At 58.9% G+C, this 15,710-nt stretch overlaps 1 protein-coding gene and 1 long non-coding RNA gene across 3 annotated transcripts in view; one reads left to right on the forward strand and one right to left on the reverse strand.

The window, feature by feature from the left end:
* LOC108290716 (active breakpoint cluster region-related protein) overlaps window positions 1-14,806 on the reverse strand; it is a 165,279-nt gene extending 150,473 nt beyond the window's left edge. The window contains exon 1 of one of the 2 annotated variants that reach the window (XM_017510607.2): window positions 14,315-14,806. Coding sequence is in view for 1 of the 2 variants with exons in the window: in XM_017510604.2 (XP_017366093.1) it covers window positions 8,005-8,065 (61 nt within the window). In the remaining variant the exon portion in view is untranslated. Of the gene's footprint in view, window positions 1-8,004; window positions 8,218-14,314 lie in introns of those variants that run through there. The other variant, XM_017510604.2, reaches the window with a different exon arrangement.
* On the forward strand, window positions 10,826-11,599 carry LOC108290717. Its single transcript, XR_001819685.2, has 3 exons — window positions 10,826-10,863; window positions 10,945-11,087; window positions 11,459-11,599. It is a non-coding gene; the product is annotated as an uncharacterized LOC108290717 (long non-coding RNA).
* Window positions 14,807-15,710: the final 904 nt, after the last annotated feature.

A 15,710-nucleotide genomic window follows, 5' to 3' on the forward strand; every position in this document is an offset into this window, starting at 1 on the left:
ACCCTGTCTCTACTAAAAATACAAAAATCAGCTGGGTGTGGTTGCAGGTGCCCATAATCCCAGCTACTTGGGATGCTGAGGCAGGAGAATCTCTCAAACCCGGGAGGCGGATTTTGCAGTGAGCCAAGATTCTGCTTCTGCACTACAGCCTGGGCGACAGAGAAAGATTCCATCTCAAAAACAAACAAACAAACAAAAAACACCTAGCACAGCATATGGCTGATTAAATGTTATGTTTTCACTTCCCTTTTTTTTTTAGATGGAGTTCGCTGTTGTTCCCCTGGCTGGAGTGCAATGGCACAATCTTGGCTCACTGCAACCTCCGCCTCCCGGGTTCAAACGATTCTCCTGTCTCAGCCTCCCGAGTAGCTGGGATTACAGGCAGCCACCACCGCAACTGGCTAATTTTTGTGTTTTTAGTAGAGATGGGGTTTCACCATGTTGGCCAGGCTGGTCTCGAACTCCTGACCTCAGATGATCCACCTGCCTTGGCCTCCCAGAGTGCTGGGATTGCAGGTGTGAGCCAGCATGCCAGCCTCTCTCTTCCATTCCTTCTAGACCAAATGAAAAAATCTGATGGCTATGAACCCAGCAGGACCAATGGACTTTCTTTTCACTGGGGAGACCCCAGGATGAGGGTTCTACGTTCCTCTGCAGAAGCCAGACACGCTTCCCAAAGAAGGCCCCGTGGGCGCCATGGCACAGAGCAACTCCAGGGGGCACCCTTGCGGCGAACACACCGTCACCCTGAGCCCAAAACTCCCAGAGCGGTCTTCCTTCTAAAACCTCGCCTTCAAGGGAGACATGCACTCAGAAACATGACGCACGGCTATTTGGGGCCCGAGGTAATGCACACTGAGGGGTAACCACAAGTGAGAAAGTCAATTGCGGCTGTGGGGAGTAGATGCTCCCAGCCAGATAAATAACTGGCTTAATTACACGCGTCTTTGGTCCCCATAATCTCGATCCATTAAACCTCTGCTGCTGCCCAGGGGGGCTGCCCAGGAGCAAGGGGTTAGCCAGACACTCACAGGAGCGCTTCTCTACCCATGACAGTCACGATGCCCACATCCTTCCCCAACAGCCCTGAGTAAACCCATGGATCCCTGGTCAGTGCGGGCTTCCCTAGGCGGCACCAGCTCCACTGAGGCCCAGGGAGGCCACAGCCACGCTGCCCAGAGTGACCGGGACTCTGAGCTCCCTTGCGCTGGTTCACCTGAGGCCTCCCAGCCACCCAAGTCTTTCCCTTTTTTTTTTTTTTTTTTTTTGAGACTGAGTCTCGCTCTGTCACCAGGCTGGAGTGCGATGGCGAGATCTCAGCTCACCGCAACCTCTGCCTCCTGGGTTCAATCGATTCTCCTGCCTCAGCCTCCCGAGGAGCTGGGACAACAGGCGTGTACGACCATGCCCAGCTAATTTTTTTTTTTGGATTTTTAATAGAGATGTGGTTTTCCATGTCGGCCAGGATGGTCCTGAACTCCTGACCCCCACCTCGGCCTCCTAAAGTGCTGGGATTATAGGAATTAGCCACCACATAGGGCCCATCCAAGCCTTTCTGGAGCCTTGGCTCACCTAGGCAAAATGCCTGATCATGTCTGCTGTGTCCACCTGTGACTGAGGGGCACACGAAGGCATCAGAAGTGAGGGCAGGGACCAGAAAGAGGGGAGTAGCACCCGGTCAATCAGGTCACCATACAGCCCGCCCCATCTGGCCTCATCTGCGGAAGCCCAGACCGGCTCTGACATCTTCCGTACCAGCAGGAAGCCCAGCTTCATCTTTTGCTCTGGTGTGTGGGGAGGTGTGAGGGGCAGGAGAAGGGTACGGGCTAAAGCCTGGGGGAGAAAACTGAGTGAAGCCCCGTCAGGTCTGGATCCACAGACAGAGAACTGGCTGCCCCATCCACGAGTGGCCACAGCCTCAGCTAGGCCCGCTTCAAATGGCTCTCTGCCAAATGCCCAGGGCAGGAGGTGGGATTGGGCGTTATCTTCCGCCTCCATCTGGGGGTGCATTCCGTAGTCTGCTTGTGGCCCCATTTCTTTCTCCTCCCCCTTCACAGGGTCCGGGTCAGGTTCTCCAGGAGCTCTGGGGATCCAAGGAATGCCTGGCCGCCTCCCAGGAGTGCCATGGCCCCAGCTGACCATATCTTGCCCTAAGAAACGCAAGCTCTCCCCAGGGCAGCAGCTGACTGTCTCACTTGCAGAGACAAGCCAAGGCCACCTGTCACAAACAGCCTCCCCATCACAGCCCCAGAGACGGGTGAGCTGCAGAACTCTCCCCGTACAAACGGTCACCGGGAGGAAAGTGCCGGGAATGTAGAAGGCAGCAGGTCTCCGCCCCCACACACCACCTCAGCCTGCCACCACCAAGGCCCGGCGGGGCAGCGGGCGCGGGGTTGCCTTGACGCTGCCCACCCTCAGTTTCCCCCAGAGGGCTCAGGCTGAGCCAAGCAGCCGCCGCAAACCCGGGCAGTGAGGTCTTTCCAGTCACTAGCCCCAGCAAAGCCAAGGCTCCCTTGGGGGGTCTCTGATGCCATCACAAGTGACTCCAATTACAAAATCCACACACCAGGACGCTCGTGAATGGGCTGGCTCACAGGGTCCAGCCAACAGGGCTTCCTGCCGGAGGGAGGAGTTCAAGGAGCCGAGAACTCGTGTTCTTTCCCATCTGCACTCAGGCACCAACACCCACCGAGGGTCTTTGCAGGAGGCACTGGAGGAGGCACCACCTCGGAGATGGCCGGATGCCCTGATGTCCTGGCCACAGTCCCCTGCCCCTTCCTAAGCCACATGCCAGCCTTTCCCACTCCCTCAAGCAGTGCACGGCCCCGCAAGCCTTTCCCGGAGGAGCCGGACAGCTGAGCAGCTCGATAGCACTCATCTTCTAAGCACTTTATAAATATGAATTAATCCACACAACACCCACGAGAGGCATCACGTCCTCCCTTTACAGACAGGTGGGCACAAGGAGGGACCCGGAATTGTCCCAGGAAGCCAACCGTGCCTCAGACAGAGAACAAGTCTTCCGTCCTCCCCCCAGGAGTGAGGCGGCGCCTTCCCACCGTTCCCCCAGCTTCTCTCCCCCCAGCAGCATCTTCCAGCCAATTCTCCACACATTGCCTTCCCTTCCCCGAAGAACAGGAGCGACAATCACAACCACAAAAACTTAAGTTTCTCTGAGTAGATGACTTCATTCTTCTGCCCGCCCCGCCTCTGAGACTCAGCAGCCGTGACGACCATGGGCTGGTGTGGAGAAAGGAATAAATTACCAGGCTATTCGGAGAACAAGCGAGCATCCGCCAGCAGGCCTCCCCGCACACGTGGGCTGGTCTGATGCGCTGGAGAACTGACTGCTCTGATGAAACGCAGGCGGGCTGGCAGGCCCACGGCTCAGGCCGTGGTGTGGGGAATGCAGGACTCGAATGACAAACTGAGGCAGGCTCACGACCACCCGGACACAGGCTCGCACCCCCACTGCCCCAAACACTCTCCTGGCCCATGGATGAGGTACTGAGTCTATAAAGGGCATGAAAATCTCACAAGAGACCGAAATAGCCCTCGGAAGCGTTGCCTGGGGTGAGAGGCGTGAGCTCCGAAAGGCAGGATCTCGTAACAGCAGATGGCCACACTCTGCCTTCCGTGACGGCCAAGTGGCTGCAGGCTTTTGCCTGGCTCGGGGGCGGGGGGAGGGTATGTTTGCAGCCAGAACTAAATTGCCTGGGACCAAATAGAGGCTGGCATGGCAAAGGGAGAGGCCTTCGGGGCAACCTTCAGCCTCTCCTCTCAGTCAGTCCTAAACACATACTAAAGATTTTCCATTTGAAGAGGGGCCCGATATCACCCTGCCTGGGGCACACGTGTGTCTTCCTCCAGATCTGCCTGGAGAATCCAGGGACTGCGAAGGTTTCAAAGCACACCTCCGCCCCCACTGTGGGCTCCTCCACAGAACTTAACTCCAACCTAATCCCAGGGGTAGGAAAACAAAAAAAGGAAGAAGATCAGAAGTGTTTCGTGGAGGCTGGGCGTGGTGGCTCACGCCTGTAATCCTACCACTTTGGGAGGCCGAGGTGGGTGGATCACCTGAGGTCAGGAGTTCAAGGACAGCCTGGCCAACATGGCAAAACCCCATCTCTACTAAAAATACAAAAAATTAGCTGGGCACGGTGTAGGCGCCTGTAATCCCAGCTACTCAGGAGGCTGAAGCAGGAGAATCGCTTGAACCCAGGAGGCAGAGGTTGCAGTGAGCTGAGATCATACCACTGCACTCCAGCCTGGGCAAGAGAGAGAGACTCTGTATCAAAAAATAATAATAATAATAATACAGCCTCACAGAGAGCATCACCCCAGTCCCAGGGAAAGATCCTAGGTCAGGTGCTGGGGGTAATGCTCACATGGCTACATTGGTGCAGGCACATGAGTGGTGCAGACCGGAACCTGCATCGGTCACTCCAGGGCAAAACGCTCGGCTCCCATCAGCCCCAGGCCGCCCTCCTCCTTAAGCCAGACAAATCACACTTACCCCGGCACTCCAGGACTTCTGCCACAGGAGAGGCAGGGGATTTGCTGCCCACCCTCATCAAATGACCACCAAACCTGTGATGGAAGTGGGTACACTCCTGCTGGCACAGATGCTAAAACCATCAAGAATGAGCTGCCAACCCCAAAAACAAGAAGTGTGTGAGGGGAGGGGAAGGCTGGCACCTCTGAAGCAGAGAGCCACTGGCCTCAGTGGGCTCAGACAGAGCCTCAGCCGTCCCTGCCTGGGCTCCAGGCCCGGCCCCAGGTCCTACAAGAGGCACGGGGCCAGGTCGGGGTGAGAGTCGTTGAAGCCACTTACCCTCCCAGACCATTTCAGGGAGAACTCTGCAAAAGAGGGCCGCAGAGAACGGTGTCCCCCATTCTGTGACATTCCAAGGCCTTGAATAAGCTCAGACATACCCAGTGGCACTCGGGGTCCTCCTCATTCTTCTAGGGTACAATCTGAATTCCACCTCAGCCATCTGTCACTTATGTGATCTGAGGTATATGATTTGTGCTGACTGAGCCTCTCATCCCTAATCTGTAAGAGTTGCAGAGTTGTGAGGTTTGGAGGGAATGCATACAAAGTGCCTAGCACAGACCAGGCTCAGTGGCTCAAGCCTGTAATCCCAGCACCTTGAGAGGCCAAGGTGGGGAGATCACCTGAGGTCAGGAGTTCGAGACCAGCCTGACCAACACAGCAAAACCCCATCTCTATTAAAAATACAAAAATTAGCCTGGTTGTGGTGGTGCACGTCTGTCATCGCAGCTACTCAGGAGGCTGAGGCTGGGGAATTGCTTGCATCTGGGAGGCAGAGGCTGCAGTGAGCCAAGATCACACCACTCCATTCCAGCCTGGGCAACAGAGGGAGACCCTGTCTCAAAGGACAAAAAAAAAACGAAGAAAAAAAGAAAGCAAGTGCCTATCCCAGTGGCTGCCACACAGCAGGTGCTCAGGAGATGCCATTATCACTGTTACCAGGAGCAGCGCCTGGAGAGGGGCAGGCAGGGAACATCTAACACTGAGTCATTCCCATCTCTGAGAAGTCACACTGCTGCCCCGCGCCCTGGGTGTACCCCCTTTACGACTCCTGATGGATCTGGCATTTGTGGAGATTTGTCACCCCAGGACTGTGAGCCTTGGAAGCAAACAGCCTCCCGGGAGGCGGAGAAACTTCCTCCGGGAGCCACAGAGCATGCTGCCGGGCAAATGGCAGTTCGGGTATTTGTTTTAATTTAGGCTCTTGTCAAGAGGAAGCTTGATGGCTAACAGCCCAAACATGACTGCATACCACCCCCCGGAAGCTCCTGCTCCTGCTGCGGCTCTCGTCTCCGATATGCTGTTCTCAGGAGGGAGGCAGGGGCTCCTCACCTGTGGCCACATCAGTGCCCCCTCCCACCTACCATCCGGGCCACCCCAGGAGCCTCCCAGAGGCCAGGGCGGCAGCAGAGGGTACACAGCTCAGGTGCCAGTCGGCCGGAATCAGGGCTGGTCCACAGAACCTCCTAAGAGGCCTTGGCCTACTTCCCTTTTCTGCCATTCCTCTGGTCTGGAATTTTCAAGGTGGCCTCAGGCCACTTTGCTTTTTTGTTCCAGGCTTGTGGGGAAGAGGGCAGGGTATGAAGACTTGTAAACATCAGGGGTCAGGTGGAGGGAGTGTTGTTCAGCCCGAGACGGCTAGAGACAGGTTTCCATAGGATTCCATGCTTCAGGAAATAGGGAAGCAAGGAGTGGGTTCTGCAAAGAGCCAGAAATATCCAGGCACAGAGGCAGCATGTGCATCTGAGGCATTGTGAGGATGGGGTTTGCAAACCACAGCTAAGAGAGGGGCGCTAATCCCTCCTCCGGGTCAGCAGCTGATCCGCATCAGGGCTCTAAACAGATGCGTGCCCCTCTCACACAGACACACGTGCACACACATGCCACGCAGCCGCGGGCCCTGACCTTCACCCAGCGGCACTGGCCTCTGCAGGGGAGGGAGCAGATGGAGCGGCGGCGCCTGGCACAGGACCCACGCCCAGGGGAACCAGCTTTGCCCCTTTGATGATGAGAAACCAAAGCAGAGTGAACTATCACAAGGACAACTCCTAGAGAAGAGGAGGCAGGAACAGAGGATGGAGGAGGAGGCGGGGTGGAGAAGATGCAGGGAATGACCTGGACCCAATGGGATGCCGAGGTCAGAGGCTGAATCCTGGGTACGGTGGAGCCTCCTGGGTAAGACTCTGGGACTCAAGGTGTCACCCTTTTCTACTTCTCCCATCCCCATATGACTTATCAAGGAACTCGAGCCATGGTGACCCTTAACACGGGGCACGGTGGCTCACTCCTATAATCCCAGCACTTTGGGAGGCGAGGAGGGTGGATCACCTGAGGTCAGGAGTTCAAGCCCAGCCTGGCCAGCGTGGTGGAACGCTGACTCTATTAAAAATACAAAAAATTAGCTGGGTATGGTGGCGCATGCCTGTAATCCCAGCTACTCAGGAGGGTGAGGCAGGAGAATCGCTTGAACCCGAGCGGGGGAGGTTGCAGCAGAGACTGAGCCGCTGTACTCCAGCCCGGGCAACAAGAGAGAAACTCCATCTCAAAAAATAAAAATAAAATAACGCTCTTGTTCCACGGCATCCAGCGCCTAGAACCAGGCTGAACCGGCTGGACCTGGCTCCACCTGCCTCCCCCAACTCCTGCCTGGGAGATGCCCAGAGAGACTGGGAGGGTCGCATTCGCGGGACCAGGAAGGGTGAAATCCACCGCGTTCCTCCAAGCCCAGGGGACCCTCTTCTAATCCCCGCTGCGGGGAAGGTGTGGGTGGGGAGGAGAAGGGGCGGTGCCGTTCCGGCCACTGGAGCAGCTGCAGTGGGGGACGAGGGTGGGCGGCTCTCGGTTGCCCCCGAACCCCGTTTACCAGTGATCAGCTACGCAACCCCCGGGGCCGCGCGAGACCGAGCGCGTGACCCAGGCAGATCTGGGCGCGAGGGGGTGGAGAGTCCGGGCAGGTCTGTTTCCTCCCGAGGGTGGCGGTGCTGGAGAGGGTGGGGGCGGCGCCGAGGCTGCGGGAAAGGCTGTGAGCCGCGATTCTCTGCTCCCGCATCCGCATCCGCGCTGCCCCCACGGGTCTCAGCGCCACCGTCTCCCTCCTGCCCCATCCGGATCCCGCCCCCGGCCCCGAACCCCGGCCCCGACCCACAAACGACTGCCCCGGAGCCCCCGGGTGGGAAGCTCGTGAGCCAAAGACTTTCCCAAAACGGCCTTTCAGCTTCAGCCTGGACAGAGAAGCCGGCAGCCGGGGCGGGGGCAGCGCCCGAGGGTCCCTCCCGCTCCGAGCCCGCGGCGGACTCACAACAGGTGGGAGGGGGCGGCGCGGCTCTCAGCGCGGTCCGCCCACGGTCCCCGCCCCCGGGCGCGGGATCCGCTCCGGGACGAGCCCCCCGGCCGAGCCGGCGGCGCCTGGACCCCGCCCCCGCCCCTGCCCCCGACCCCGCGGCACGTACTGCTGTAGAGGGTGTCGATCCAGGACAGGCGCGCGAGGCCCCGGTGGCTGAGCGGCTCCATCCCGCGGCGGCGGCGGCTGCTGCTGGTCGGTCAGAAGCGAAACCCGACCCTCATCGCACAACAAAGGAGGGAGGGAGGCTGGGGGCCCGAGGCCGAAGTTGAGGCGCGGCGGGACGTGGAGCGCGGGAACCGGGTCCCGGGAGGAGCGCGGGGCGGCCGGGAGGGGCGCAGGCGGGCGGGCGTGCGGGGCGGGGCGGGCGCCCCTCAACCCTCCCGGCCCCGCTGCGGATCCCAGAGCAGAGGAGCAACTTCCCGGGGCCGCGCGAGGGGGCGGGGCGGGGCGGGGCCCGGTGCTGAGGCTCCGCCCCCCGCGGAACTCCGCCCAACACACCCGGGCGGGCTCGGGGGGCAGCGGGGCGCGCGGGGTCTCCGCGCGGTGGCACAGACCCCGGCCCCCCTCGTGCGCCCCCGCGCAGGGCTCGGCAGGATCCCGGGGAGCCGCAGACCCTGTGCTGGGGCCCCCGCTCCCGCAGGGGTGACATCACCCGCCGATCTCCAAGCGCGGCTTCGGGGGCGGGAGCGGCAGCCGGGCCCCTCCCCAGCCAGGATCGCTGCGGCGCGAACCCGGAGAGCGTCCTGCGCGCTGCGGGGAGGCGCCTCTTTCCTCCCGAACCTTCCCCGCCGCGTCTCCCACGCCCGTGACCTCCAGAGCTGCAGTTCCCGCCACTCACTGGGGGCTGGAGACTGGAGACGCGGGAGGCCCGAGGTCCGCAGGAGCCGTGGGGACAGGACCGTCCCAATTGCGCCCCTCGTGGGTGGAGGACACACCGGAACCAGGAGAAGCCTCAGGGTCTCCACGGTCCCCTCCAGGACCCCTCCTGGGGACCCCCAGCCTCATGTTCCCCACCAGGACCCCTCCTGGGACCCCCAGCCACAACCAGGAAGCCCACCATGTCTGCATCATCACCTACGAGTTGCAAGAAGTCGGGCTAAGAGGCCTGAGAACAGGAGGTTGAGAGAGAGGGGGGTCTAACAAAGCCCCCTCGCCCAAGGGCAGTAAAGAGACTGGGGGGCCCCATGCCTGTCCCTGTGGGCTGGTTCCGTGGGAGCCGTGGTGGCTTTCCCATAGACCACCTTGGGCCAGGCAACCCTGGAGCAGGGAAGGGAGGAGAGTCAGGCCAGGGGGGTCCAGGGCAGTGGGGCTGAAGCCCCTTCCTGAACCCAGGGGAAGGGCAGCAATGGGACCCACCAGGGGACCCGGTACCCTAGAGAGTGACATTTCAGATATCAGAGCAGTCCCCACCCCACCCCATCCCCAGGCAGCTTAGGGGGAAAACCATCATGAAGCCCAGCCCTCCCGAGGCCCACCAGCAAGGTAAACTCAGCCTAGCCTTTTGGGGGGTGGGGCGGGGGGGCAGTGTGGTCAGCATCTACAGAACGTTTAGGGGTGTGGGTGCTGGTCCTCATCATTCCTAACAGACACACACACATCTCGTTCTTGAGGGGAGAAGCTGCTCTCCCGCAGGATGCTGAGAGGAAGCTGTAGGCAGCCCTCAAGCTGGTCGGGCGGAGGCCTCTGCAGCCGCCCCAGGGGAGATGGGGTGACCTACTCATCACAGGCTGGGGGCCCCTGGAGACTCAGGGCCAATGCTGTGGGTGGCGAAGCCTCTACAGGTGGCTGCAGAGCGGTTTTCAGTATGATTGCCCCTCCTGCGTCCACTGGGCTCCCCGCCCCAGTCCTCCTGGCTCGGGCACCAGCGCAGTCCCTTGCCACCACTCCCTGCTCCGCTGTCTCCCTCCCATCGTCCCTGACTGGCACACAGGACTGGGAGGGCCAGGCAGGCACCTGGAGCTTGGCAGGGAGGGGGGCGTGCATCTCCAATGAGGCGCTCCAGAAATAGAGCTCCAGCTTGGGAAGGGAACAAGCAGGCGCTCAGAGGGCGGGCGGCGGGGCCGGAGCAGCCAGGAGGGGCTGCGGCGTCTCTTCTTCCCACGTGGAACTCTCAGAAGACAAAGGGCCCTGGAGAAAGGTGGAAATGGAGGCCAGGAGGCAGCAGCACAATCCCCTCCTCAAAACAGCCACCAAGCAAGCCCAGGCCCTCTCCCCACACCGTGGGATTTTCCCGAAGGCCACATCCGGCGCGGACGCAGAGGAAGCCATGGATGTATTCTTCTGTGTGAGTCACATACATTTGCGTACATTTTACATTTTTATCTACAAAGGCCTGACAAGCTATTTTCAGCATCTCCCAAGCTACGATGTGCAGTTGCTTTCCGTGGTGCTTGTTCCTGTCTACGTTCTGTCCAGTCCTGCCGCTTCGGGCCTTCTGCTCCACCACCGTACAGGGTGGCGGGAGAGACAGACCCTGAGGGCTCTAAGGAGGAAAGCGTCTCCTAATGAGCACTGAGGGCCGACCATGCACCCAGCTTATCGCCTCGTTCACTGGTGTGATCTCAATGTGAAAGCCACTGTTCTGTTTTCTCTACTTTCCAGGTCAGAAAACTGAGGCACTAAGCAGCTGAGTGAGCCACCTGGAGAGTGAGTGAGGGCTGACACTTGAACCCTGGAAATCTGTTGATATGCTTTTTTTTTGAGACGGAGTTTTGCTCTTGTTGCCCAGGCTGGAGTGCAGTGGCACGATCTTGACTCACTGCAACCTTCTCCTTTTGGGTTCAAGCGATTCTCCTGCCTCAGCCTCCTGAGTAGCTGGGATTACAGGTGCGTCACCACCACGCCCAGCTAACTTTTTGTATTTTTAGTAGAGACGGGGTTTCTCCGTGTTGGTCAGGCTGGTCTTGAACTCCTGACGTCAGGTGATCTGCCCGCCTCAGCCTCCCAAAGTGCTGGGATTACAGGGGTGAGCCACCGCACCTGGCCTTGCTCATGCCCCTAATCACCACGCGTGCTGCCTCCACTGCCAGCTAACTGGTGGTCACAGCGTGTCGAAGGTCTCGAGAAATCTCTGCTGGTCCATGGGGATGGAGACCACCCTCCGGGAAGCCCCATCAACCCTCGTCTGTCTGCAGGCATCTGTCTGGCACACGCGGCTCGGGGAAGGACAGCTACTTCGAGATTCCCTTGGTACGTTTATTGGATGGCTTCCAGCAGATGTTAACACCACACGGCCAGATTCGAATCTTGGCCTTGGAGACAAATGTGTGGACTTTTGGGCACCACCGTGATTTGGATGGGAGCAGAAACCTCCATATCCCTGGCACGGAGGAGCTGGGGAGATTCAGCATCACGCCCCGGGAGGGAAGGAGTTAAAGAGTCACTCTTGTCTGCACTTTGCCAAAGGTGCTACTCTTAACACCAGACAGCAACCCCGATCTGTCAGAACAGCAGGGAGGTGTATAGACAGACCATCCTGATTCAGCTAAACAGGGACCGATGGGGACCAGCCAGTGCTCCCCAAGGCACTGAACCCACATCTGTCACTCTGCCTCCTCCAGGCCCCTTCTAACCATTACCCAGATCGTCTGTGGGGCCAGTGCTGTCCACCTTCTGCTGCCCTCCCTGCAGCCCAGGCACTCAGGCTGTCTGCAGCTCCCAGCCCCAGGTGACCCGCCTGCTGCTGCCTCATCACTGGACGTAAAGGGGATTTAATGGTTTGTTGCACTGCCTGGAACAGGGGGCTAGTGAGGGGCTGAGTGGGAAGAAGACGGAGCCCATTTCCAAGGCCATCTGCCTGCTCCTCATTCCCAAGCATGTGCCACTCACAGCCTCCCCACAACCAACGCGTGCTGCCACCAATCACTCGGGCAGGATGGAAAAGAGGGACTGCCCCTGGAACCGAAACTGAGAAACTGGGCGCCTCCAGCTCTCCTCCTGCTCAGGTTAGCAGCTCAGCCCCACCACACACAACGGGAAGGGCCCCAAGTCCCTGCTCCTTTGATCACCCAGAGGTCACTGCCGGTGACAAAAGCCTGTTCCAGGCAGGGAGCTCACGCGTGCAGAGGCGGAATCCACAGCTGGTGAGAGCAGGTGAGGCCCACTACATTCCAATGAACAGCCAAACCCTAATAGACGGTGATGAGCACACAACGAGGCGTCTGCACCCTCACGGGCAGATCAGCTCCTTAAATGCCAGATGGACGGCACCTCCTCCCAGTGCTCAGCATGGCAGGTGCACAAGACCCAGTCGTCTTCCAGCGCAGCCGACACCACACCGTGCCACCATATCAGCTTTCTGCCAGAGGCCCAGCAGGATGGCATTGAATAATGCACATCGGGCCAGGCGCGGTGGCTCATGCCTGTAATCCCAGCACTTTGGGAAGCCGAGGCGGGCAGATCATGAGGTCAAGAGATCGAGACCATCCTCGCCATGATGAAACCCTGTCTCTACTAAAAATACAAAAATTAGCCGGGTGTGGTGGCACGTGCCTGTAGTCCCAGCTACTCGGGAGGCTGAGGCGGAAGAATCGCTTGAACCCAAGAGGCAGAGGTTGCAGTGAGCCAATATTGTGCCACTGCACTCCGGCCTGGCGACAGAGCAAGACTCCGTCTCAAAAAAAAAAAAAAAAAAAAAAGAATAACACACATCGAACTAGTAAAATTGATGACAGCTAACGCTTATTGAGTGCCTTTTTTTGAGAGTCTCACTCTATCACCCAGTCTGGAGTGCAGTGGCACAATCTCAGCTCACTGCAGCCTCCAACTCCTGGGTTCAAGCTGGTCCTCCTGCCTCAGCCTCCAATAGTGCTGGGGTTATAGGTGTGAGCCACCATGCCTGGGCTACTGAGTGCTTCTTAAGTGCCGGGTATTGCTACTTCTGCCAATTTACTATGACCTCCATTTCACAGAAGAAGAAATTGAGGTGCGGAGAAGCTAAGCCATTGGCTAACCAGCAGATGGCAATGCTTGGAAATTCACCAAGTCTGAACCCAGGGCTCCCATGTGTAATCTCTGCATTGAGCGGCAATTAGTGAACGAATAAATAAACAATGAAACGCAGGGAGGAAGAAATCGGAGCTACATGAGGGATGAGGCCGCGTTATTTCAGAACCTCCCAGGGCCACTCATGATGAAGTAAAAACAGAACTGGCTTCTCAAGAAAAGCGTATCTACTACGCAGGGCAGATGACCCTGGAGACAAGCTGAAGGAAGTCCAGTGGCAATCTCCCAAGTGCCAGCCCCAGCCAGACCCCACTTCTGCCATGCCTCGGGCCAGTCTCAAGCGTTTCCAGCTGCAGTGTTCACATCTACAGAAGGTGCGCGCCCAGGGCCAGGTGCGGTGGCTCATACCTGTAATCCCAGCACTGTGGGAGGCCGAGGCCGGCAGGTCACTTGAGGTCAGGAGTTTGAGACCAGCCTGGCCAACGTGGTGAAAACCCATCTCTACTAAAAATACAAAAATTAGCCAGGCGTGGTGGCGGGTGCCTGTAATCCCAGCTACTCTGGAGGCTGAGGCTGGAGTGCAATGGCGCGATCTTGGCTCACTGCAACCTCCGTCTCCTGGGTTCAAGAGATTCTCCTGCCTCAGCCTCCTGAGTAGCTGGGATTACAGGCACCCACCACCACGCCTGGCTAATTTTTGTATTTTTAGTAGAGACGTGGTTTCACCATGTTGGCCAGGCAGGTCTCGAACATCCAACCTCAGGTGATTCGCCCTCCTCAGCCTCCCAAAGTGCTGGGTTTACAGATGTGAGCCACCTCACCCGGCCAGCATTGACTAGTCTAAGATTCATCCTCAGCCCTCTAGTCTGGCGAAAGAAGATAATTCCCCGGGACTCCACAGAGTCACCTCTAAGGGTGAAGTCTCGGCCTCAGAGTCTGTCCTTCGCCCTCTTCTCACTTGCCCTCTGCTCAGCCTCCTGGTGTTTCCAGCAGCCATGAGAGCTACAGGCGACAGAGGGGAACCAGAATCCGTCCCCAGGTATTCAGGTCTCCACTGAGGTTCTGTGTCAGCTTGGCTCATGGGGAGGACTGCCACCCCGGCAAGATGTGGACCTGATGCCCGGGGGCGGCATTCACCCCTTGAGGCCTCCCGAGGCATCCCTGCAGCATAAGGCACAGTGACCTCAGCCCCTGCATCTGTGACACCCCCGCACACTTCCTGGGGACCGAGGTGAAGCCCGTTCCCACGACCAGGGGCCACAGCACATCCAGCGTCCCGGTAGAGCTGCTGGCGTAGATCACGTACCCCCTGGGCCACAGTCACAGGAGGGTCCCTCGCCAAGCCCCAGCTCACGTGGCCCTCCCTGGCCATTGCTCAGATGACACCACCCAGAGGTCAACAGGAGAGTCCTCCCAAGGAGTCCCCCTGAGGGCTGGACAGCAGGACTGGAGCTCCCGCCTCATTTACTCACCACCGAGTCCCCATCAGCATCCGGAAAGACGCCGGCAGAAGAGACCGAGGTTTCTCTAAGTCCCCAAAACCCAGAGACTCTGTGCAGTGGCTCCAGGATCCTGAGCCCCAAGGGAAGCAGGAGCACGTCCAGCTGGGGCTGGAACTCACAGGCGGCCTCTGCCCTACTGCGGTCACCACGGCCCCAAAGCTGGCCGTGCTCCTCGCTCGCTCAGCCAGAGCTCTGCAGATGCGTCCCAGGCGCTGACGCCACCCACCAGCTGGCCCTGTCCCCGTCAGGCCCAGGAGTGGCTGCAGGGGCTGAGGGCCGGCTGTCAAGGAGACCGGCTCCGAAGGCGGCGGCTCAGGCTTTGGCAAGGTGAGGGCAAAGGAGCCTCTGAGCCTGGCTGGGTGCCTGCCGCCCGGAGAGCCTCACTGGCTCGGGGCTGCAGCGCTGTCTCTTTAAGGCCCAGGCCTCTCCAAGGCAAGGTCCTCCGCAGTCCACTTCTGCCTCTGCCCGTCCTGCGGCAGAGACTGGGGCTCCCCGGTGCCACCTGGCGGCTGCACTGCAGCACCTCGGCCACCAGCCGCTTCCAGCCAAGTGGCCCTCGAGGGCCAGGACACGCATCTCCAGGTTCCACCCAGGGCCACATGTTACTGCTGGGAGCAGCACAGCTGGGGAGTCAGGAGGAATTTCATCTGGGCCAGAGGGAGTAGAAGCCCCCAGGAGTGACATGGGCAGAACAGTCATCCACTGGACAAAACCTTCACTAAAATATTCTCAAATGGGCTGGGTGTGGTGGCTCACACCTGTAATCCCAGCACTTTGGGAGGCCAAGGCAGGTGGATCACAAGGTCAGGAGTTCAAGACCAGCCTGGCCAACATGGTGAAACCTCATCTTTACTTAAAAAAAAAAAATACATATATACACACACACACACACACACACACACACACACACACACTAGCCAGGCATGGTGGTGGATGCCTGTAACCCCAGCTACTAGGGAGGCTGAAGCAGGAGAATTGTTTGAACCCCGGAGGTAGAGGTTGCAGTGAGCCGAGATCGTGCCACTGACCTCCAGCCTGGGTGCAACAGAGTGAGGCTCCCTCTCAAAAAAATAAAAATAAAATATTCTCAAGCCAGGCACAGAGGCTCATGCCTGTAATCCCAGCACTTTGGGAGGCCAAGGTGGGCAGGTCACTTGAGGTCAGGAGTTTGAGAACAGCCTGGCCGACATGGTGAAACCCCATCTCTACTAAAAATACAAAAATGAGCTGGTGTGGTGGCAGGCACCTGTGATCCCAGCAACTTAAGAGGCTGAGGCAAGAGAATCGCTTGAGCCTGGGAGAGCGAGGCTGCAGTGAGCTGAGTTCACACCGCTAACACTCCAGCCTGGGCAACAGAGCAAGACCC

This window comes from Cebus imitator, unplaced genomic scaffold (genome assembly GCF_001604975.1).
Source record: "Cebus imitator isolate Cc_AM_T3 unplaced genomic scaffold, Cebus_imitator-1.0 Scaffold441, whole genome shotgun sequence".
In the NCBI taxonomy this organism is placed as follows: Eukaryota; Metazoa; Chordata; class Mammalia; order Primates; family Cebidae; genus Cebus; species Cebus imitator.